A 24,531-nucleotide genomic window follows, 5' to 3' on the forward strand; every position below is an offset into this window, starting at 1 on the left:
TTGTAGCAGTGGCTTTTCCTGTGGTTAATCCTATCTGTGACAGAGTTCTTAAGTCCCTGACTTGACTTGTCAAGTTTTTCACAGCTTGTTTGAAACATCTTTTTCATCTGTGATTTCAAGCATCTCTGTCTTGCTGCTGTTTCTTGATTTTCACCATATTTGTATTCGTAAAAAAAAATTGGCATAAATTGTAAGAGAGACCATTTTACATAGTTAGATTTGAATTTTTCAGTAGTAATTTTACTGCTAGCATGAGAGACACTTTTCTGGCTTAAAATGTTTCCTGCAAAGATGCTGTGCTTTGATTCTTTTTTTACCACAAAGTTTTAACCCCCCCAAGCATTTGTACATGTGATGTTCATACAGAAAAACTCTATAGAAATTCAAGAATTTGGCTTAATTGCCTGAAATGTAAGACTGTAAGGTGTTGGGTGTTTTTTGATGGACAAAAAATCAAGGTTGTCTGCAGTTTATAGAATGTCTGGGGAGGGAAGGAGTGGGAATAGGACAGTATAACTTACTGTCCAGTATTTTCATTAATAATGTTGAAGCTATCATCCATAACTATTTAAATTGTCATTAATTATATATCATAGGCGTTTCACTGGAAATAACATGTCCATAAGAGAAAAATTACATATTCCATTCTATGGGAGGCACACGAAAAATAATACTCAAAACTCAGGGAGGTATGAATTTTTAGACATTTCCTCTTATGCTAAACTGGCTATAGGATCTTGTTCCACTTCTTGCAATTAAGAGGATAGCATTGCTTATTATTCTGCATTTTCTTTCTACCAGAAGAACTAACACTGTTCTAGAAATATCAAGCAGTGGGCCAGTTTGACAGTCTCAGCATTTATCTCTTAACACATTTCTCCAAATTTTCTGTGTGACACAGAGACTGGCTAATAGGACACTGCAAAACTTTTGGGAAAATTGAGGTTTACTTCTGTTACTTTGCAAACCCTGTATAGGTAGCTGATAATTGAAGTGAAATGAGTATGAGGATTCTGCTTTATTGCTTCCTCCTTACTGTGTCTAGTAGGGAGATTAAATTGGAGTACCTTGAACTTGACCAGAAATTTAAAAAAAAAAAAAAATTGCTGTAAAATGCTGACATATCATTCAGAAAATTGAGTGTTTTAAAGATGAGAACTATATTTGTTTTTCAAAAGTTACAGCATTCTGGTCTTAGTTAAGGTCTGGGAAACAGGATCATATAGTTCTGATTCCAGTACTGTTATGAAAATTTTCTCTAATTTTGCTCAAAGCTGCATTGCCTATGTACATGTATTTCCACATCCATTCAGTTGGGAATATCTATTTATGTACCTTCAAGGATTTTATGAAAATTGTTAATATTTGTCAAGCACAATATCAAGTGCTGCACAATGTTTGAAATAGATGAGATGAACAAAAAAAAAAGTCTATTTATACAGCAATGTCTTGATTGGGTTTTTTGGGATTTTTTTGTTTGGTTGGTTTGTTGGGGTTTTTTTTGTTTGTTTTTTTAAGCTTTCAGGATTTTATACTGTAACAATGGTCCTTAACAAAAACCAAAACCAAACCCAGATCCTGCTTTCTTTTCTGTTTGTCACTGCTTAAAGTTGCACACTTGGATTGTTGAAATTGCAATGATAGCTTCTGAAGTTCTCCTTAACCTTTTAAATACTAGTTTTATTGCTTGCAGAGAAATGGATGCTGCGAGGACACCTCTAAGTGAAGCAGAATTTGAAGAAATCATGAATAGAAATAGGGCGATCTCAAGCAGTGCCATTTCAAGAGCTGTATCAGATGCCAGTGCTGGTTAGTAAAACTTAATGTGTTTGCTGTTCTATCCAGTTGAAAAGAAGTTACAGGGTTTTTTTGTTTTTCTAATTAGGAATCTGAAAGGCCTGAAGCCACATTTTCCTGATAGGGTGCTGAATTTAGATACAATTTATGACTGATTTTGTGCTGTGCTTCAGTTAGTCTCTAAGAAAACCTTCTGAGTACTGATCTGAACAGTATTTTAGTATGTGGTGCTACAGTTGTTTATCTAGATGGCTGTTTAAGAGAAGATACTCAAAATGGTAATACTGTTACAGATAAAAATCTGTGTTTTAATTTGCATAATTTTCTGATCCTGATCTTACATCCTTTTCAGGGGACTATGGAAGTGCGATAGAGACCTTGGTAACTGCAATTTCCTTAATCAAACAGTCCAAAGTGTCTGCAGATGATCGCTGCAAAGTACTTATTAGCTCTCTTCAGGACTGCCTTCATGGAATTGAGTCCAAGTCTTATGGTTCTGGATCCAGGTAAAACTTTCCTCTTCCTTCTGCTGTTAAGAAAGAGAAGGTGTAGTGCAGGACTAGTTTACAGAGAAGGAACTAAGGTGTGTAAGAAGTTAGTGATTTGCCGAGTTGCACAGGAAATATGTGAACGGACCAAATAAGGCTTACCTGAACCTAGAAAAGCTGCCTTTTAATTAACCCACTTTTCAAAATTGATCTGACTAGTTGCAGTTTAACTCTTAGTTTTATTTAGTGGTTTTGGCCAGTATTTTCCATATGCACATTAGCAGCTGTGTTGTAATGATTGTTTGAGATGTGGTGCACTTCCCTCAGCTGATTTCAGTCATCCTCCATTCTGAGTATCTACTTTGACTTTTCCTTGCTACATTAGATAGTGGGTGCCTGTAAATGAGTTCTTAGCCACCACTGTTTATACCAGGTATCTTTTAAGTTATATACAAAAGTACACCTGCATCACAATGAACAGATCTTTCCCTCAAATCTGTTCTTGGTCAAATTTATACTCATAAGCAGAGTACAAGACTGGTGTTGGGATGGACAAGTATTTTGAAGAAAAAGTTAATGAAGTAATTTCTTTTAGAAGACGTGAGCGATCCAGAGAGAGGGACCACAGTAGGTCACGAGAGAAAAGCAGGCGCCACAAATCACGTAGTCGAGATCGTCACGATGACTATTACCGGGAAAGAAGCCGTGAGAGAGAGAGGCATCGTGATCGTGACAGAGATCGTGACAGAGAACGAGACAGAGAGAGGGAATATCGTCATCGTTAAAGAAGGTGAGCATTTCTGTCCTGTTCTTGAACTTTACTGACTTACTAAAAGTAACTGCTCTAGGCTTGAGATTATTTATACCATTCATGTATACATTATTTATACCGTTCTGTATTTAAATAATCCTGCAGTATGCACTGAATCACTTTCTTCTTGCAGCACCTGACATCAACATAGGTAAGTAACAACAGGTAACTGGTCTTGGGAGGGAGCAAGTATTTGTACAATTATCTTCTACATTCTGCATGCCGCTTCTTTTATTTTGGCTGATAATAGAGTTCCCACTTTTTATGAAATGTGATTGAACCACTTCTTCAAAAGGCAGTAAGTCAGACTGTTCTCTTTGCAATCTTAAAAGATTATATAAATTTTACAGTTTTATTTCTTAATTGTATTTAAAAATACTAATTTTGTATTTTAAAATATACTTCTGTAAGGACTGCAGCATTTAGCTCTTCATAGATTGTGTGTGGATTATTTCAATGTCCATTCAGTTATTGTCCTTGCACAGGTACGGTGGTGATTTTGTGGGTATTGGTATTTGTGGGTTTCATTGTTTTGTGTTGTTTTTGTTTCTGGGGTGTTTTTTATTGCTGGTGAATTTTAGTCAAATTCAGGAAATATAACCAGATTTTGCTCTTTATTTTATGAAATGTGTAATAGTATCTTCTGCCTTCTAGCTAAATCCAGGTATTAAACTTCAGTAAAATTTATTATTAGTTGTTGCCCACCACCCTGATTTTTCAGTCCGTCCCCCTTCTGGTAGTAAAGTCATTCTCTGAAGACTAGCAAACAAGTGTATGACACTAGAATTGATTCTTTTCTGGTTGTTCACAAACTAATGCACTCTTTCATTTCATGTATCTGAAGTCTTGTATGCATCAGATCTCTAGACAGCTAGAGTAGCATGCTAAGCAATGGTTTTTTTCAATGTACTGCTTTAAAATACATAGAAATGTTTACATTATATAATGTACCATTTTGAGGGTTGGGAATTAAAGCCACTCATGATTCCTTATATTTGACAATTAAAAAAAAAACCCAAAAAACCAACCCTACCTAATAGTGACTCCCGAGTGGTCTTTTCTGTTTTAGACAGAACTTTCACTACATCTGCACTGAAATTGAAGCTTGTAGACGTGCCTGTCTGCGCAGCTTCCATTTCTTACATTTAACCTCAGATTTAGTTTCCAGATCTGATGTGGTTTTTATTCATGGAAGTTCATTTATAGATGTAATAGAGCAAAACTTTAAAAAGTCAAATAAAGTGTAATATAGTCCTAAGTGAAAATATAGTTCTTTATGTGTTAAATGTCAGTTTTTCAGTCAGGCTTTTTGTGTCACTGACACTCCATGGGGAGAGAACAAATTATGATAGTAAATGCTCTAGTGTTTTGAAAGTTAAGTGGGGTGTTGTCTCAGGTTCATATACCAGCAGGGGACACAAAAAGAAATAACTGACGTAGCGAAGGGGACTAAAAGGCTTAAATAGGAAGGTGAAACATGGCAGCTGAAATAAAGTTGGCAGTGTATTTCAGTTAATGCCACTTTTTGCTATTAAAAATGGATTGGTAGAAATGTTTCTGGAATTTAGTAAAAAATATCAACTCTGGTTCTTAATTGCAAAATAAGAGAGCGTAAAAATACAGATACAACAAAAGTAAATGTAATATCTTTTATTGAACTGGATTTTTACCTTTTATAATAACTGCATATTTTTGATATTTGCGAATAATTGTTACTAATAGAGGTAACCATTGAGTTAAATAATGGATGCATTTTCAGAGTGTTTTCCTTCTGGTGGAGATGAGCAAACCATACTAAAAATTGTTAATAGCCTAGAATGAAAGATAATTATTTTAACCCTTGGTATAGTTTACTAATCTAGCTTTAATTTTTGTGTATTTAGTGTTGTGCACATAGATGCAGATTTACTGTCCCAAGTACAGATTTCCTACTCTCTTACCCCAAGACTATATATCAAACAGCATTAGGTTGCGTTTTATAATTTCCGAAGCACAACTTACTCTGAGGCTGTGATTTCAGTCTCAGTTCAGGTGGGAATTATTTTTGCGAGATCCTTCAGCTTTGTTGTGTGCTGGGACTTCTCTTTTCTTTCAAAAGGGTGTCTTGGTAAGATTCCCTTGTGCAAAGAAAATAGGTCCTAAGAATTTGATTTAAATGGCAAATTTAGTATACTATATGTAAATGAAAGCATTTGGTATTTTTTTTAAGTTAAGTTGTAAACATTTTGTCTTGTTGCTGTCTTAATGAAGAAGAGCTTTACTGTAGTTTTGTTTTTATATATTTATACACACACACATATAAAAGAAACAGTTATCTCCTGGTTTGTATGTTTCATTTCCACTAAGATGTATGTTCCCATACATTTTTTGTTTCATTTTTTACATAGAATAATATTCATAAACTGATTTAACACTCAGTCATTTAATAAATATCAACAGTGCTGAACCGAGTTATTCCCCATATTACTGTGTTTTGCCAGAAAACATGAAGTTGCTTCTGTGCCTGCACCCTATGAATGGCACCTATATTTCTCCTTACTGTGTACCTATAGTCATGACTGTGATACTGTACTGGCATTTTTTCCAAAGTGTTACACGTCTAGTTCAGAAGGATTCTAAGGGTCCATTGTGATAACTTTTGTAAACAGTGAAATTCAGTTTGTACTGTATTACATTTATAGAGATGGGTTAAATTGGAATAACTTAAAAATATGTTTTTAACAGTAACACTCTTAAAAAGTTTAGTTGTACCATATCTGGTGTTTACACTTCTGTTTGTACACTTAATGATTTAAACTTTGATTGTTGCAAGATTTTTGTGCCTTCACTTGAGTAAGACTTCATGTACGTTGACAATCCATACTCCTGAATTGCCGTAAACTGAATGCTTCCTTGGAACATCTTGCCTTCGCTCATAGAAAGCCTGTAAATATAAAAAATAACAATGAATTTAAGACAAATGTCTAACCTGGATTAGTCAATAAAACTGAGAACCCAATAGAATGACATTTAGAAGAATTAACAGCATAATTAATGTGTACAAACAGAACAGTAATGTAACTTCATCAGCATGAGTCCTGACTTACTAGGCAGGACTTTTTTTAAACTGATAATCAGTAATGTATTTCTAGGTGATACATTGTCCCAATCTTAATCTGTCTGAATTTCTATAACTGCTGAATGTCAAGTTTTTCATTTTATGTTTTTGTTACTGGGTTGATGGATTTTTTCCTATTTAAACTGGATTTGGATTGAATTGCAAAGACAAAACCACAACATTGTAACAGTTGATATGTATGTAGACTTTGTACTTCATATTTCATGTTTATTCTCTGATTCTTTCAGCTCTCAAACCACTGTAAGCAAAATAATTTGAAGTCTGAGGCTCATAATGGTTCCTCAGAAACTGCTCTCAGATCACTCTGAAATTACTTTGAGCATTTGAGTGATTCCAGAAGTAACATGGTTGGAATTTTTTGTGTCAGTAGGAGGGGAAATGGTACTGATGGCTTACATGGTACTCATTATATTTTTGCTTCTCTAATTTGGAATGGTCCTGTAACTTTGCTAATAACCACTTAAACATCAAGTGAAGTATGAAATTAGCCTTTTAAGAAACCTTGTAAAGAATTGGCAAATGCCTGGTTTTAATAGGCTATTTTAATAATAAGCTTCTAGTTAATACTAAGTAAATCATGTGATACCATTATTCGAGACCTGGGTATATATACCTGTCTAGAATTACATCAGGTCTTAGTCTTAAGGAATTAGGAATATTGTTTACCTAATCTTTCTTTTTTTTTGTTTAACTGCGTGTTTTATGTGGGGCTGGCACTATTCTTCTGTATTTAGCATTCACCAGAGATATAATGCTTTGTGCATCTGATTCAGTATTTGAAATCCAGCATAGCATGACAGAGGCAAGCAGAACCACTGGTTTATGTGCTTCTTAAAGTCTGTTTTACCATTTCTCTGGTGCTTTGCAGAAACATAGAGTTTGTCAGTTAATGTTCAGTGATGAATCTGAATTTCTTGAGGGAGAAACAGGGATTTAAAAAATTAATGAAATATCTTACGCTACTTATTTTCAAATGCATAACTTTTATTACTTTTTTCCCATGAATATGTTGCTGTAATTTTATTGACTTCTGAGGTGTCTTTAGACACACTTTATTTTTTTGTTCCTCATATCCTGGGCTTTTTTATTTGTGAATTCATTAGTTTTGACAAATTTGAACTATGTGAAAAGTTCCCCAAGAAACTTCTAGGCATATGAAACACAGAAGTGAAAATGTTGGTTTGATGCAATGTTCTTCAAAAAATGAAAAAAATTCACTTTTTTTACTTTTGCTCATTGTGGTTTGAGAACTAAGATTTCTTTTTACCAAAAAAAAAAAAAAGGAGACACATGAGAGATCTTCATTTTTATGTTTTCCTGTGGCAGCTCGATCTACCTTTTTGTCTCTTTCTCATATATTAATGTGAATATATATTGCCAATAATTCAGATCTTTTTAATTTGTAAACTAAAGATTGAATTTCCTGAACACACCTCTGTTCATCAGTTACTTTTGGTGAATAGACAGGCTGGGATAATAGAAGAAAGATACCTGACAAATGAAATTAGTTTAGGAGGATTTTCCCCCATGTAAAATTATTTATACAGTCGTGAAATCGTCCTTGTATTTATCTTAAATTATACACTAAGATTGAACAAAGGGAGCAGGTAAGTACACTCATAATAGGAGGAGGGAAGAGGCAGCAAATGTGAGAAGGTGCAAGTGCTGACAAAAATAGTCTGTACGTGTATGGTAAACAGAACAGAGCCACATGTGTATCTCTGCTTACATGCTGAAAGACAAATAGAAAGTCAAACTTGAAATTCCTTCTTTCTCACTATGTTATAGCTAAAGCATCAGAATATTTGGGGTATTTTATGATGTTCTGGAATGCAGGTTAAATTAAAAAGACATTTTTGGCTTTTAAGTTGATACTTTCTGTGGGATTTTTGGTTTGTGTATTTCTTTTTCTTCATGTATAGAATAAAATAAAGGAGAATTACATGAAGTAATTCATAGGAGCTTCTAGGAAATAATAACAAATGTGTATTGTGCATTTTACTGAAATGTGAACATGTGAGATTGAAATTCAATCTCTTGAAAATAAACTACTATAATAAAACTTGATGGGTATATGTATATACAGCTTTAAAATTGCTGTAAAATTTTCAAAATTTTAAAGGCTGTTTAAAGCTTTTATGTGAATATTTGGATAATTGGAGTTAAAGGAAAAAATAGAGCTCCTATTGCAAGATGCTTTTGATATATATATAAGAAATCTATTTGGGTTCTGTTGTAAGACTGTGTCTTTGTGGGTAAAAAAGTGCTCAAGTTGCATCTTGCACAAATACATAAAACGTTTGATCACTCAAGTTCTGGAATTTCATTTGTGAAATGTTCTGGCATAAAACCCTTACTTTTAAATGACAAAATTTCTTTTCAACACCTAAGTCTGAAATTTGGATAGAGTTGGTAAATTTTGATAGAAATGCTGAGAAACTGATTGCTGTCTGGTGTTAAACTGTACGAATCTAACACGTGCCTGGGACAGATAGTTTGTGCATGAGCTTGAGGCAGGTGGAAAGATGCCAAGAAATACTGACTAGAGATTTAATTTTTTAGAAGTTTTTTGTTGCTTCAATATTCTACTTGCTTGTAGAATACTGAAAAGGGCTGAGCACACAGGTATAATCCATACAGATTTACTTCTTTTCGGAACCACAAGGGTTTCCAGTTTTGCCAAGATAAAAGTGGCAGAATACTTGGAACCGAAATGTACACCACTTTGGATTTTAGTTGGTCATGCTTTTAAAAATGAAGGCTCAGTGTGGTGCTGACCATCTTAAGAGCCCTATACCAAAAAGCATTAATCCTAAATCCACTTTATTGTGCATTCTTTAGAGTTCCTGTAGTTCTATAAGTGCCTTTACAAATATAGCAAATTATTCCCAGGAACTGAAGCTTTCTTATGGTAGTACTATAAACCGTATATAGGGCACTTTGGATCTGTTAACTGTTGCCATAGACATAATAAAGATCCATAATTCTGGCTGCAGCAATTGTACGATGAGAGCAGCAAATTCTGATGTGCAGTCTCACAGCTGTCAGGTACTGACTTTCTCCACTAGAAAACTGAGATTCTCTCCTGCCTGTTTGTGCTAACTTAGCTCACAACTCCATACATATTTTTCTTGTGGAGGTAGCACTTTGTCACTTTGCTACTAATTAATTTCAAAAGTACACAACTCCTATGAAAACATTGGCCTCCGGGGAAGGAACTTCCCCAAAAGTAGTTACTTGTTGATGCATTCAAGACCTGGGAACAAAATCTGTGAATAAGAAGAAATTTCACTCGCTGATTGGGATTAGTTTATGTGCATACTGTAGTGTATAGGATCTACTTGGTTATACTTTGGAAATTTTTTTTAAGTTAACAGTCACTTTGAGGAAATGAAGAAAAAAAAATTATGTTTTTAGTTTTCCCAACTTTGAAATTACTGTACTAGTAGAAGAATATTTGACAGCTGTGTACTGTTGCACGTTCATGAAATTGCTTCTCTAAATGTCTTGGTTTTCAAATGAATAATTTAATGTGTTGGGTTTTTTAAAGAATTTGATTGAAAGTATTTTGAAATTGTTGAATGTTGAAATTGTGAATTATTAATGAAATTAAGATAGCTAATTGTTTTGTAATGGAATTCAACTGAAATCCAGTGTATGGAATTATACCATCCCAAGTATTTTGTGAACTCTTGCAGTAATTAACTTTGAATTGTGTGGTTCCCTGATTTGCCAAAATAGATGAGAATAGGAAGTAGGGCTTGGGTTTTTTTCAAGGGCAAGTAGGTGAGGAAACCTGCAAATCTACATTGTATTACTTGAAAAGTGGGTTCTTGTGCATAACTGCAAATGTGTATTTTTAGAGGTGAACCCCATCCAGCTTGCCACTAGTCTTTTGAAGTACTGGTGTCAGATCCTGTGTGCTTTTAAGTGTTACTGAGCTGCGAGCCATCCACTTCGTTATACAATCAATTAATTACTTAAATGTCAAACCAGCTTAAAATTTATGTAAGTGGGCAAGTAAAAAATGTAAAAATCTAATTGTGGTAAAATTACTTTAAATTCTTGTTCAGTTACTCTTGCAGAATGCATACTTTAGGAAGTGTTCTATATCAATTTTGCAGTCAGTCACAGAAGCAGTAGTTACTTCTTCATTATCAATGCTTTAACTGTGAAGTTTATATTCTTTCAACTTTGTTGTACAGCAACGTTTATCTTATTTTTAATTACTGTATTAGAGAACAACTTCAAATGAGTAGCTACTGCTTCTGGGTGTTTTGTGTTAGTTAACATCATGGTGAAGTAGATGCACGAGTTGTGTATGTATAGATAAGCCAACAATTTTCTGTGTGTTTTGGGGACTAGCAAAATCTACATCACAAATTTTGACACATTACAGCTGAAGGAAGAGGAACAGCGTGCAAGACAAGATACATTCTTCAAGGAAAGATGCTTGTCCGGCAGTTTGCTTCATGTGATTGAACTGAGCCTGTAAGGATTCATGGATAATATGAACAGGAATAGATCTGAATAAAGCAAATCTGCATACATGGTAACCAGTAGCTCTTTTACTTTTTTTTATGTTGCTTAACTGTTTTATTTGAGGGAAACCTGTGTGATTTAAACCTTATAGCTTTTGCAACTTTATTACTGGTTATATACATTTGGCAATTATAATGTGCAAGCAATTGAAGAAAGTCAAGTAAATGCTTGTTTTTATAGTAGTTTGTTCATGTTAAACTGTTCATATAATGTCTGTACACAGCACCACTGATTACAGTAGATGTAGTGTTGTAATAAACTGTTTAATGGGGCTGATGTGTAAAGCTGTTCAAGTTATTTGATGTTTACACCTCAGGGAAAGTCATGTGTTCAGCAATATTTAAAGATAATGTTACAATGAAAACACTGATGCTGTCTTCAAAAACATCGCAATAGTTCTTGCATATGCCTCAACCTAATCTTGCATTCAGCGAGTTAAACGTACTAATGTTGCGCTCTCCCACTCAATTTTGATACAAAAATAGGTGGTTACGTAAAACCTTTAATTCTGTTTCGCTTTTTAGTAGTGTTTACCTAGGTGGCTTGTGAATTTGCTAATTGACTTATAAAACTGTAAAAACTGCAGCTCTCTGTGGTCAGTTGCTCTGAGGAGAGATAGTCCCATGTCTGTGATTTTTAGCACACTGAAAATTTTTTCTCTCATACAGCCTTGATCCTGATTGACACTACAGTAATATAAACTTAAACTGTTCATATGAACTTAAACTGCCCATAATGAGGGGTAGATAGGTTAGGTTTAAAACACCCAAAATCCTGCAGTTGTTTACAGTTTTATAGTAATAGTGCTTGTGTGTGTTCCCTGTCCACCCCCAAGGACGTAGCAGTCTGTACATAGTTGTATATTAGAAATGTGCCAGAAGAAACAAGATGTTACCATTTTTATGACTTCATGGGTTTGGTATTTTCTGAACACTTTGGGGTTTATTCACACATGCATATAAAAGAGAAGGTACATTTGTATGTCCTTGTTCACCATTGGGCAATATTTAAATGTCTTAGCAAAAAATGGCACTGATTAAATTTGTCAGATGAGGTTTTGTAAATTTACCTAAAAACAAATTGATGGAGCACACAGTGAAAGTAGGCGTCAAATTAAAGAATTTGTTTAAAATTTCATGAAGTGTGAAATGCAAGCAAATAGAAATTTCAGAGAAGCTGCAAAAGCTCGCTCGCTCTTAGTCTGTTGTAAAGCATTGTGTAACAGACATGCTCTTGGAGTCTTCACTCCTTCAAATAGCTGCACTTAATGTTTTGAGTTAAGTTTCAAGACCTCAGATGGCTTTAAGAGGCAACTCTTTGAAGCCTCTTGATTTCTTTTTTACCAATTTTGAAGATTTTACAGCTGACTTAAAATGTTACTCTGTTCAGGAAAGCATTTAAATCTGTTTGGTTTTTCAGAGCATATAAAGCATGTGCTTACATTTCATAGATTTCAAGGAATGTGAACATATGCTTTAAGTGTCATATTTGCATACATGACTGATTTTTATGCTTTAGTGAGTTGGGGTCCGTAGCTTGTGCAACTACAAAAGTTTTCCATAAGCCTGAAATGCTCTTAATATTTTTGGCACCTACTATTCAACCAGGTTTCCTGCAGCCAGGTTGATGCTGTTGGACTTGGCTACAGCTTCAGATTCACCCCTTTTTCTTTTTTTCCTAAATTGTGTACCTCAGTTCCTCACGCATGGGATCGCTGGTGTTTGTTGAACTATTTGCTACTGAGAAGATATTTCACATGTTTGTTTAATCCTGTTTGAAAATGAAAACTGCCTTTAAAATTTTTGTAAAACTGAAAGTTGTATCAAGCAAGTCATGAATCACTTCCTGCATTTTTTTTTTGTGAATAGGTATTGGTTACAAACAGTACTGTTGTAACTTTTTTTTCTTTACTTAAAAACATTGTTTACTACTGGGTGTAATAAGTTTAAGGAAGAAATTACCTGCCTGTAGCAGTTTAATGGGGAATAGCTAATACTGGAAAAGCAGCAGGTAAGTAATGTTCCATTGCGTAGATTTTAAAATAAAAGAAAGTAATGTTGCAAGCATTTTATGTAGGAAGTGATATTTTAGTCCGCATTGAAATAGATTTGAGACTGTTGTTCTTTTTACATAGAGTGTAATTTCTCACTCACATATTTCCATTGCTGGCAATGGAAATAGCAGGAGAATAGCAGGGGTTAAATAACAAGTTAAACAGAACGACGATTGTGACCTGAGAGGTGAGATCCCTGTATGAAGCCCATTATATCTGCCTGTTCTCCAAATTCTTAGTTTTAACTGATAAATGTACTGTGTTACAATTTGGATAATACTCTCTTGTTGTTGTGAGCTTCCTTTGTTAGATTTTTTTATAAAACAAAAAAAGTACAGAAAAAAATCCAAAGACCGTGATAGACACCAAAAAGGAATATGCCTAATGTACATCATGTATAACTGGATCTGTAGTAGAATTTTTACCGAGTCTTGGTTTACTAAAGGTTCTTGCAACTTCCTGTGCACGTGCAGGAAATGGCAGTTTGAAAACTTGCTAAGTGGTGGTGATGCCATGATGGCTACTGCTGTTTAATATTCATTCAGTTGTATTTCATTTCCTTTTGCTGATGAAAGGATGAAATAATCTGTGAGGAAATACTTAATTTTTTTTCAAATATTGAGTTTATAAGTATCATTGAAAAATACTATCTTAAGGCTATGTCCTTTGTCTTGAAAGAGAAAACTAACAAGTAGTGTCTTAGGGGTGGTGGTGCTTTACCAACAGAACATATTTAGGTGGTTTGTGTTTTAGAAGTAGAGGGAGTTTTTTTTAAAGTAAAATTTTTACAGGACTGTATGTTTTGACAGGTCAAAGTACTTAAGAAGAAGAACATTTTGGAAACTGTATAGTCTTTTTTTTTCCTCATTCCCTTTTTGCTTTCTGTGCCAATAATTTTTGTTCTGATTACATTTTGAAAAATGTTTGTCAGAACTTCAAATTTTTATTTACATTGTGGCTTATAAGCTTGGATAGCTGTTTGGTTTTTGTGTTAAACAAGATATTTTTATTAAATTTAGACATCAGCTTTTTTCTTTATGGACTAAGTACTTTCTGGTTTTGTTCCTTTCAAATTGGTGAGGCTTAGTTTTTCTAACTGTATTTTTTTACCTGATTGTTTAGTTGCATACCCAAACCCTTGTAAATGTTTTTTTCCTAGTTGTACGTGGATAATTGGAGATTTAAATGTTGTATATACTTGTCATCTGTGTTTCTCGTAAAATACATGGCATTCTTTGTAGAAATACTTAATTCCTGATTTTCTTTCCTTATCCACTTGCTCTTTGTGTACAGGTTAAACTGATATTGCTCCCATTTTTATTCATAGAATTTTCTATGTAGCCTGTTAAAATCGTCTTTGGTTCTTGTGTGAACTGAGATACAGCCTTAAATTTCCTAATACAATGATCATTAAGATACTGTCAGTCATGTAGATTTAAATATAAAACATGCACGTTTAGGACCAGTACTCCTCAGAGTTCTGAGACACTACATTGCTTCTGCATTGAAATATAAATCCTTCTAGGTTTTAGAGGAGGAAAGTGCAGGTCAATGTCCGCATAAAAAATGAATTAATTTGAATTCCTTCCAAAATAACAATTATAACAGAGAAAAGAAGCAATGTGGATTCAGTTGAGATTGAAATTATTTTGGTAATTACCTGCACAGGTCTTGAACATAATGGTTGCAGCATGCTGATGAATCATGATGTTTATGCAGAAATACTGTCTCTTGCAATTATGCCTTGCAATTAATACTTCAGACTGGCTTGGGGTGGATGGGGGTGTTGAGTTGGGGTTTTTTTGGTTTTGTAGTTGTTTTGCTTTCTTCCCCTTTCCTCCCCATGCCCCATTAAGGTCTGACATCTCATGTATTTCTAGATTTCTGTTTAGCTTTAGAGGTTAAATTTACTAGGGAGCAGTTTGGGGTATAGAAGTTCATCAGTTTGATGTTCCTGTGGGATTTGTTTTCCCCCATGTGGGAGAAAATATGACAAAGCTCCTTATTCCATTTGTATATGATACATTTGTTAATTCTTGAACCCTTTCTGTAGCCCTAGTGATTGCAATGGGTTCTGGGATGATGCCTATGCCTGTGCTTAAATCGTCTAAATACACTAATTTTACAGAAGCCTCTTGAAAGTAGTAGAGAGTATACCTTTGATCCTGATGGAATGGAGTATTTAAGTTGTAAAATTCCCATCTATTCATACCATGTAATGTGATTTTTAGATGATTTCAGAAATAACACTTTAGAGTATATTCAGCTAATAGACTTCAGCCTCACCCTCTTGTACACAGTATTTTGTAATAGAAAATATTTTAAACTGTGCATATTATTATCACATTATGAAACAGACATTCCTTTTATCTTCAGATGTAAGAAAATGAGGAATGTGTGTGCTTTTATAAATATAAGTGATTACAAATTCATATTCCTTACTACTGCAGTTGTCCTTTTTTAAAATAAGAAAGGAAGAAAAAAAAAAAAAGCCAAGTGTTTTAAAAGTGAAATACATTCCTATTTGGTAAACTGTAACATTTTTATGACGATTACCAGCACTGCTGACTTTCTAAACAAAAGGCTGTATTGTCTTCCTGTACCATTCCGTTTCCTGGTTCCCGCTTTGCACAAGGATATATGAGTAAATGCTCAAGAAATGGTTTGAAATACAGGAGGGGGGTTGTCCAAGTTGGAATGCAGAATTGCAATGCAAAATGTAAGGAAATGGATGCCTGTCAGAATGCCTGACTCCAAAGGATTTTATATATATATAGTAAACAGTTCCCTGATGCTGGCAGGCCAAAGAGTCTGTTGAATACTGGAGTTTTTGGAGACCTACATTTCTCCACAAGGTAAGATGGTATCCTAGCAAATGTGGATTTCAATACATTTTCAGCAGAGGTACTTAAATTATCTGTAAGTTTATGGATAATTTAATTTTTTTAGATGTTATATCTGAAATATTGCACAACTTTTAGCTTTCATAGGTTTCTTTTTTTTCAGCCTTTTAGGAGACTGTTAAGCAATTTGCTGTCCAACTTTTGTGTTGGTCTTAAACTGCAATAGTAGTTTACCTTGTATTGAAGAAATAAAGATCATTTTTATATTAAAAATCTATTTTGTCTGTCTTCATTTCAGCTTGTCTAATTTCTTTGCAATTCTCATTATTGCCAGACTTCAAATTTTCAGACATTAAAACTTGGAGGGTGGACATTCTAAGATAGTTACAGCTAGATTCTGTGCTGTAATTACTTCTGAATCTAGAAATAGTTTATACTAATTCTTGTCCTTATCTGGACTTTTTGCAGAGTTTACAACCAGTGAGAAGTGCAGAGTTCTTTTTAAGCTAACCTTATTTTTCTGTATGTACTAGTTTGAAATCAAACCAGTGGGAGATCGTAAGTCAGAATTATAATTATATAGGGAAAAAATTAAAAGAAATAAATAAATGCAGTAGTACAAGAACACTGACAAAGACAGAATACAATCTGACACCCTCTGGTGGTAGCAGTCCAAGCAGAGTGGTTCTGTTGAAGCGGTGATCCTGTAGAAATAATGGGTCTGAAGATCCAGCAGTAGCTCTTGTCCTCTGGGAGTCCAGTAGGTAGGCGCAGCTCTGGTGTTGAGAGTCTCAGCTTATATCCAGGCTGGAAGGCTTGGTTCCTCCCTCTGGGTGGAGCATCTCACAATGGGATGGTGAGTCATGTGATAAGGCCTGATGGGCCCATTAACAGGAGATAGTCCAGGAGGGGGTTATCTGTGAGTCATGTGGCAAAGGTGCTGATGGGCCCATTAACAGAAGATAATCCAGAGGGGGGAGGCAGGGAGCCCTGCCTCACCTGGTTTCAACAGTTCATGAAGATGGTGATAGAATATACTTCAACCCAGGACACTGTAAAATACAGTGACCCACACGAACTGTGTTAACTGAAGGGAATAAAATAAGCATGTGCATAAAGCAATTTCAGTCCCTTAAAATTACATTTTTGGACTCAGTGCAGTAGTGTTTGGAGTTGTGGGCTTTCTCTATGGGAGGCATTAAACCACTGATGATAGAACTTTTTAATCTGGTTTCATGCTTTGACTAAATCTGGTAGATGTTAACCATTGCAAAACCATGTGAGTGTTAAATGCAGTGGCTGTAAAACAGCTGTATGGCAGGCTGAACTGCTGTCAGCTCATTTCATGCAAAACATTGGTTTGGTACCAGTGACAGTATCCATCCTCAGATGATTTAAAACCACTTTTGATACTGGGGTTACATGGGCAAATGTTTTTACTGCTAAAGCAGAACATTGTGTTATGTAAAACGCATCTCTGTGTTGGATACACAAAGCCCACTTGCATTGCCATACTGTGCCGTTCTAGTGGTGAACTTCCATAATTCATTCAGTTGTCAAAGTTCATTCAGTCTGGCACAAAACGAGCTCTATCCATTGTACCAGCTTAGATTACTGGTATCATTTTCTGTGCTGTTGGCTCCACCTTTGGCCTTTGATGAGCCTCTGCCATTTGACTGGTAAGATTATGTGAGAATATCGGTGTTCATTTGGGAAAAAATTACAGTTTCAAAAATAAGTCTAAAATTTAATCTGATTGGCTTGGAAGAACAAAAGATTCATGACTGTATTTAAACCCAATGGGTAACTGTACAGGTCTCTGTAGAGGAAACAAAATGTTCATTAGAAAATTAACCTGAATTTCTTTGGGTAGCGCTCCAAACCTGCAATAATGGAAATAACATTCACTTACACTAAAGGGCTCAGACATCATTTGTCCAAATAGCAAGCAGTAATAGGATAGGAAAGCCAACTTGGCCACTGGGTTTACTGTACTGTGTCAGAATTCACCGTAACAACCTGAGTTTTTAACATAATTGTGTGTTGTAGCCTGGTCATTGACCACGTGAAAATTTAGACAGATGGAAATGATGTTGGGTTGTGGCTGGTGGGGTTGAGGGGACTCCAGACTGCCTTCTGTGTTAAGAGCAGAGGGGAAAATCATTGCGAACTCTTGATTTTGAAAGTATCTTCCTGCAATTTTCCTCCAGGTTAGGGTGTTCAGTAGTTCCAATTGCTGAAATGTGAGACCAGTGTCTCATCCTATCCCCCAAAACATGGGATGTACACTCTAAGATAAACACAGTGAGGACTCAGTAGTACATGGATGAATTCATTGTGGAGGTGTTCAAATATAGGTCAACTAACTAGGACACAAGACCATCAAGATACACTTTGAAATGGTATTGGAGAATGGGGAAGGTAATATCACAATTATGGGGTTTGTTTTCTTCCATGAGAGGTCCCTAGGGAAAGTCGTATCCTTTGAGTTACAGACATGAAAATAATTTGATAATGCTTACTAGGAAAATGTTCTTGCTCAATTCTGCTTTTAAGAACCTTGCCTCCAACCTCTTTCAGGGTCTTCTTCATAGACCTTCAATCTAAAGACTTAATAGGTCTTCAATCTGTTGCAGATTGAAAGGCTCAAGAGGCCTAGGTGAGCTGGAGGGAGAGATCCTGGTGGAATCTAAGCTTCAGATTATTGTCTTGTTTCTCGCTGACTGGAGAGTCTCCGGTGCCTAGCAGTGTGGAAACTGATGCAGAAGCTTCCTTTCTGCCACCTCAGCAAACAGAGCTAACCCTTCCCTTCTATCATGTACTCTGACTGTTGGAAACAAAATAAAAATGCCAAAACCCGAAAACCACACACCAGGATAAACCTGTTCTGAACATGGCTGTACTTGGCTCAGTAGCCTCACTGTGTGGCCCTTATTTTTGCTGTTTTTTGGGAGGAGAGGGAGGTGGAAGGCATTTGTGAGGTTTGGCAGGGGAGCTGAAAATAGTCACTTCTGTGAGCCTTCTGTTCTTACACTTACTGCAGTTGAAGGAAGATTACTGGACTGTAGGAACTTTTTCTGTGAGGAGGCTGTGGGCTTCCTGTGCACAACTGCTGTGGGTTTTGCATGCCAGGCAATGGGACGGCTGAGTTCACCAGATGTTTTTACAGGAGAAGTCTTCCCTTTTGCTGCTGCACCTTTTCTGCACCAGCCTCACTGAAAGCACGACTGAAGTTTCTTCTCTCACAAAGCTGGCATTTTGCTTTATTTTCTGTCAATATAGGAGTTACTGATCAGAGAGAGGCTTTAGCTTTAAAAATTTGTCTGTGTGGAAGTGAGACATCATGAGCACCTTCAGGGAAGTAGGGGCTGAGTAAGGAGTTGGAAGTGTCTTTTTTAACACGTTTGGGCTGAAAAGAGATGCTCAGGTTTGGAGTATTAGTGCTGTTCTCTGCCTTTTAATTTTCTCCCAGTTCATCATTCAGAGGCAGTTTCATAATACTGCAGCTTGTTCATGAAAAATGGTAAGCTGCAAAAGCGAGGAGCAGCAGAAAGCAAATCAAACACCCAAATAAGCAGAGCAAAGACTATGAAGCTAGAAAAGGTAAGTTTGTCCAGTGCAGACTAAAGGAAGACAGAGGTATGTGTGTAGTTCATGATCACAAAGATGCCTTTTTTACAAACATTATTTCATGAAGTTCAGGTGCAGGCACCTGAGTACCCTGAAATTCTGGACTATAACAAATTGTGACACACGAGGTGAGGAAAAACTGGTTTAATGATTTTGGGGCCAGGACCTCTGTTTTGCATTGGGATTTAGCTGAGTCCCCTGGAAGACCTGCAGTATCATGCTTCTAAATATAAAGTCAATTGAGAAAGGAGTTTTGCAAAGTTAGCATTTTTCTAAAGATAACCTCCTAGTCAGCATAGCATATTTGTTAAAGGAATGTAGTCTGCACACTTAACAGCTCTGACAATGGGCTTAACATATCCTAAAGTACTTAAAGCATGACACTACTTTCTGCATGTATTTGACTAACAACAGGGATTACTCCAGACATAGTGAAGAATTTCTGATTTTATGCTCATTCATGATCTATGAGTATAGGTAAGGCTGCAGCTGCTCAGGAGACTTTATTATGCAATAGATGGACAGATGAACTGGAACTGCATAAGGAGGAAAACTTACCTGTCGCATTGAATTTTTAGCTATTTTACCTCTTGGAAGATAAAAAAGCAAGTGATGGCTTCTGTAAAATGTAAGTAAATGGCTGGGAATGGGGACATGATAAGCCTGCTCTGTGTCCAGGAAGAGTAACTTGGTGGGAGATGTACAAAAGAGACAACAGAGAGACCAAAGTGAGAACAAAGTGGGAATATATTTCCTTCCTTAGCCGGGAGCAGAAAGGAGGGGTTTGTGAAAGGTGCAGAAGTGGTGCTGTGAGTGACAGCTGGTGTATGCAGCATATTTGTCAAGGGCCTTGCAAGCTCAAGAGATGTGGTGGTGTCCTTGGGATAAGGGAGAGAGAAGGGCTGGTGCAGTTAAGCTCTTCTGCTGGCCAGATTTTTAAAGACTAAGTTTGAGGGTGAAGTGAATTTGAGAAGTGACACAGTGTAACATAATGGGTAATATAGAAGACAGATGCGGATTAGCTCATGCTTTTAATGCTGAATCATAAAGTATATGGTGTTCAAGGAACTGATCAAAAATTTGCTAGCTTTTTTTCTCCATTCTTTCTGTTCCTGGAGAGAGAGTGTGAAAAATAAATGCAACCCAGTACAAACAGAGCTCTTTGCTGCAGATAGAAGGTTCCTTTTAATTAATTCAATCTGAACCTGTTTATGCATCTCTTCTGAACGGGTTGCAAAAAATTTTTAGGACTTTGCTTCCCATCAGACTGCTAGAAGTCTTGTAAATCCTGTGCCCTTGGTGTAAGTGGTAAGTAAAATTCATTTCTTCTCAAACAAGGCTTCTCAGCTTTACAGAAAGGACCCAGTGTAAACAGGTAGTTTTAAAAAAATATATACTGCTGAACATTTTTTTCAAAACTACTTGAATCTACTTAGCTCTGGCAGTCATTAAGTAGATTTTTTTCTTACATCTTGCATCTTAGTGATGAAGACAGGCCCTAGGTGTCCTGTAAGGGTATGTTCAAAATGGTGTCGATGTGATCAAGAAGTGTAAAAGGGCTCTTTCTGCCATCTAGTGGCAAAAAAACCCCCTCTCCTGTCCACTTAATAATCTCATTAACTGCATTGTCAGCAGAACTAGGTGTAGTAATCCTCAACTGTCCTAAATTTAAGAAGATGGGAGTCACTTTTTACTCCCCTTTTGCACATAGTAAACAAGCTGTATTTTCCTTGACACCTCATGAAGAAGTCTCTGTTTATTGTCTGAATACCTTTTGAGTGCTCTGCTTTTAAATTTCTATGTGTGTTTCCCTATATGATACACTGGCACTGAAATACTTGAAGGCTTATAAACCTGTCTTTGATGGTAAAGACACTGGAAAAAGATACTGTCCACCCAGGTAGATAAAATGTTGCATGTAGTGGAATGCATCTCTAATACCCTTCTGAAGATGGGTGGGTTCCCCTGTGGAACAGGCACCATTTGCCTCTTAAGGAGCAGTGAGCTCTATGGAGTTAGTGCATTTCAGAATGATTACTTATACTTAAAAGTGGTTTCTGAGGCTCACTGGTGTCCCATTTCCCTATTAGCCATTTATTTCTTTTGACAGGCAGCTACCCTTGCCACCTTTTACAATCTGCAGACTGTGCTTCTCTTAAAAATATATGGCTCTGCTTGGATGTGTTATAGCTCCACACTGGTGGGATGGGATAGAAACAGAGACCATTCATGCCAAACAGAATTCTTATTCATGGGTCAAGTTGTAAGGGACTTGGGCTCCCACATCAAAAAGTTAATTGGAGCCTATATGTAATTAAAACTGCAGTTCTCACTTTCCTGAAAGTGATTCAGCCTGGAATATTTGCAAGATGAAGGTTCATAGCCCCTACTTTCTCAAAGACCTGTAGTGTAAGGGTATTGAAAATGGTGAATAGTGTAGAATGGCTAACAGAACTGTGCAGAAGAAACTGTTGAAAATAATGTCTAAATTGTTTGGTGGGTTCTTTTATTTAGTATATAAAGTACTTAGAATAAAAAGAGTCAGAGAAGGCCAGCGTTTTATTAGCAGCTCTAAAAAGCTGTATTTTGAGCTTCTCTATGTAAGTGTAAATTCTCCATAAGATTAAAGCTATCTGCTGGCTGGCTTCTATCATAGCAGGAGTCCAGGAAAATTTTCTTGGTGTTAATTTCGCAGTGGTAACAGGATGATACTTCAGAAAAATAACTTATTTTGTCATGTAGGATTCCTGCTGTGCCCTCTTAATTCCAAGTTATCCCCTGCCTGTTCCATTCAGTTAAATAATTTATCATATTTTAAAATTAGTTTTATGCCTTTTACTCAAAAAGAATTTAGAAATAAAACTTAAACCTCTACATTATCATCTTTTTTGTTATAATTACAGCAATAGCTAGTTCAGATTTTTAACTGTGAGGCACTTGGGTATATTACTGAAGAAGGGACAGTTTCTAAAACTGCATCTTTTTATTTATGGGAAATAGTAGCAACTTGCCAAAACCGCATTACCATCAAATTAAATCAGTAGTCTGTTAAAACAGTCAGGGTTAGTGAGAGAGATGGTGGTATGCCATTCCTTACTGGAGCCAGGTTTGTGCTACCTCCAGCTGCACTTGATCTTGGAGCAGGTGATGTCTTCCCCCAGTCAGTTTGTCCTTTCCAGGATTTGAAGAAATTTGAGGAAAGTCCTACGTGACACTTCTGCAAGGTCAGCTCCTGTGAGATGGTATGTAATCCCCTTGCAAAGAATACAAATGTAACCATCTCTTTTGAAAAAAAAAAAAGAAAAAGAAAAAAGAAGGAAAATTAAACCCCACAATTTTGGAATTAGGTCTTGGAATGACCTAACCCGGGTAAAGATGCTGAGGGCAATTTTGCTGAGAATCTGGAAGTTGTTCTTTATTTGTTGTGTATGCCAGTGTCCAGTGTTGCATGTGCCATCTGAGGACAGCTGGAGGTGAAGGGCCCAGCTCTGAGGAGCAGCCAGCTCCCTGTACCTGGCTCTTACCTTTCGCAGCGGTGGCATATGAAAATACTTCACCTAAACTGCACACTTGGACAGAGGCTGGGCTTAACAGTTACAGCATGGTGGTATATCATGTGCAGCAGCTCCCAAAAGCAGGTTGGGAGAAGCAGATTTCAGCACTTAGGTTCTTCAGGGTGTTCCCAGCCCTTTGCTAGAGACAGGAACCTGCCTAATGTGGTCTAGTTCAAACAATCCTATCCATTTCTAGTCTCTCCCATGTCATCTTGTTATGCAGATTTTTCTCATTCCACATGTTCCAACAAAGGCTGTCCCTCCATACCCACAATCTGCCTCTGAAATTCAGTGACTGCCATGAAGCCTTCTCCATTTGAGATGATTTCCTTTATTTCAGTTGGTACAGAGCACATGTCCAGTGCCAGTTTCTCCAGTTCTGCCACTTCTTTTCTTAAATCTGTTTCCATCTTGGTAATAACATTCAAGCCCGTGAATATTCAGATAGTAAATCCATTAACCATTCTTTTGGTGAACAAATCTTTGTATCAGGTTTAAAAAAGGAATTAATTTCTTTTTCAATCAACCTATATCTCCACGATTTGCCATACTTAAAGGTAAAACAGGTTGGGAATTGTGTGGGAGTGTTTTAGCTTTCCATACTTCATTGCAAGGCCACACAAGAAAGCAAAATAGCAAGAAAGACTGGAAAATGCTGCCTGATATGAAGCTCAGTCTTGTCCTGGGGCAGTCCATGATTTATCTTAAAACCTCATAGGGTCTGTCTGGGGTGTTTGCTCCTGCACTTCTTATGTAGGATGTCTATCCTGCTCCTCCCTTGCTCCAGGGGTTTCCAAAGGAAATTGCTGCCTGAGTTTCTGCTTGGCTAGATTATATTAATCTCATTTTTGTGTTGATACTGCTTGCCCTCTTGTTATTTCCCTTCCCATCTTACTTAACTCCCTAAGGCATTTGCAACAGCTAGTTAATACTTTCTCTACCTTTATTTTGGCAAATTTGTTTAAGGAGGCTCTGGCCTTCTTTGGGTCACAGTGTGTTTACATCAATTTGCCCTTTTATTGCATATTTGCCTTTCAGTTATTTTTTCTCCGTAACAGGAGATGATACACTAGATATTAAGAATATTTTTTTCACTATGAGGATGGTGAGGTACTGGAACGGGTTGCCCAGGGAAGTTCTGGATGCCCCGCCCCTGGAAGTATTCAAGGCCAAGTTGCATGGGAGTCTGAAGCAGCCTGGTCTGGTGGAAGGTGTCCCTGCCCACAGCAGGGGCGAGTGCAAGAACTAGATGGTTCCTCCCAATCCAACCCATTTTATTATATAATCTTTTAACATAAAGGTGCACTCTTTTCCAGATGGGGTCTTAACCGGGTTTTTATGCTGGCTTCTGATGAAGTTTTTGATGCTCTTAAATCCTGTTCTCTTTCTGACAGATTAACCAAGGTTGGTTACACCTCTGTCTTTAAAAACCAAAGCAGAAATGTTCGAGCCCACCGTTCCCAAAGGAAGATCTGTAGAGTAGTCATGAGCACATGGGAGGAAAAGGTTTCTTTAGATCAGGAACTCCACCATTCCCCTTCTTATTCATCTTGTTGCTGGAATAAATAGTCTTCCACAGAAGCCAGTTATTAGTTAGAAGTTAGATTAACCACAGAAAAATTTTCTTTGAAGACAGAGCTTGACCCCTTGTAAAAGACTGGCTCAGCTGCCAGTCTTGCCGACTTGGTTTTATAA

The 24,531-nt window shown here is 36.5% G+C and overlaps 1 protein-coding gene across 6 annotated transcripts in view; it reads left to right on the forward strand.

Moving 5' to 3' along the window:
• CPSF6 (cleavage and polyadenylation specific factor 6) overlaps positions 1–18,514 on the forward strand; it is a 34,272-nt gene extending 15,758 nt beyond the window's left edge. The window contains exons 7-11 of one of the 6 annotated variants that reach the window (XM_066183219.1): positions 597–689; positions 1,679–1,809; positions 2,150–2,303; positions 2,881–3,075; positions 18,289–18,514. In XM_066183219.1, the coding sequence (XP_066039316.1) occupies positions 597–689; positions 1,679–1,809; positions 2,150–2,303; positions 2,881–3,070 (568 nt within the window). In that variant the 3' untranslated portion in view covers positions 3,071–3,075; positions 18,289–18,514. Of the gene's footprint in view, positions 1–596; positions 690–1,678; positions 1,810–2,149; positions 2,304–2,880; positions 3,076–10,613; positions 15,926–18,288 lie in introns of those variants that run through there. The other 5 variants (XM_066183218.1, XM_066183220.1, XM_066183221.1 and 2 more) reach the window with 5 other exon arrangements.
• Positions 18,515–24,531: the final 6,017 nt, after the last annotated feature.

Source organism: Chamaea fasciata, unplaced genomic scaffold (assembly GCF_029207755.1).
Source record: "Chamaea fasciata isolate MVZ Bird 193981 ecotype frontalis unplaced genomic scaffold, bChaFas1.0.hap1 SCAF_5, whole genome shotgun sequence".
Taxonomy (NCBI): domain Eukaryota; kingdom Metazoa; phylum Chordata; class Aves; order Passeriformes; family Sylviidae; genus Chamaea; species Chamaea fasciata.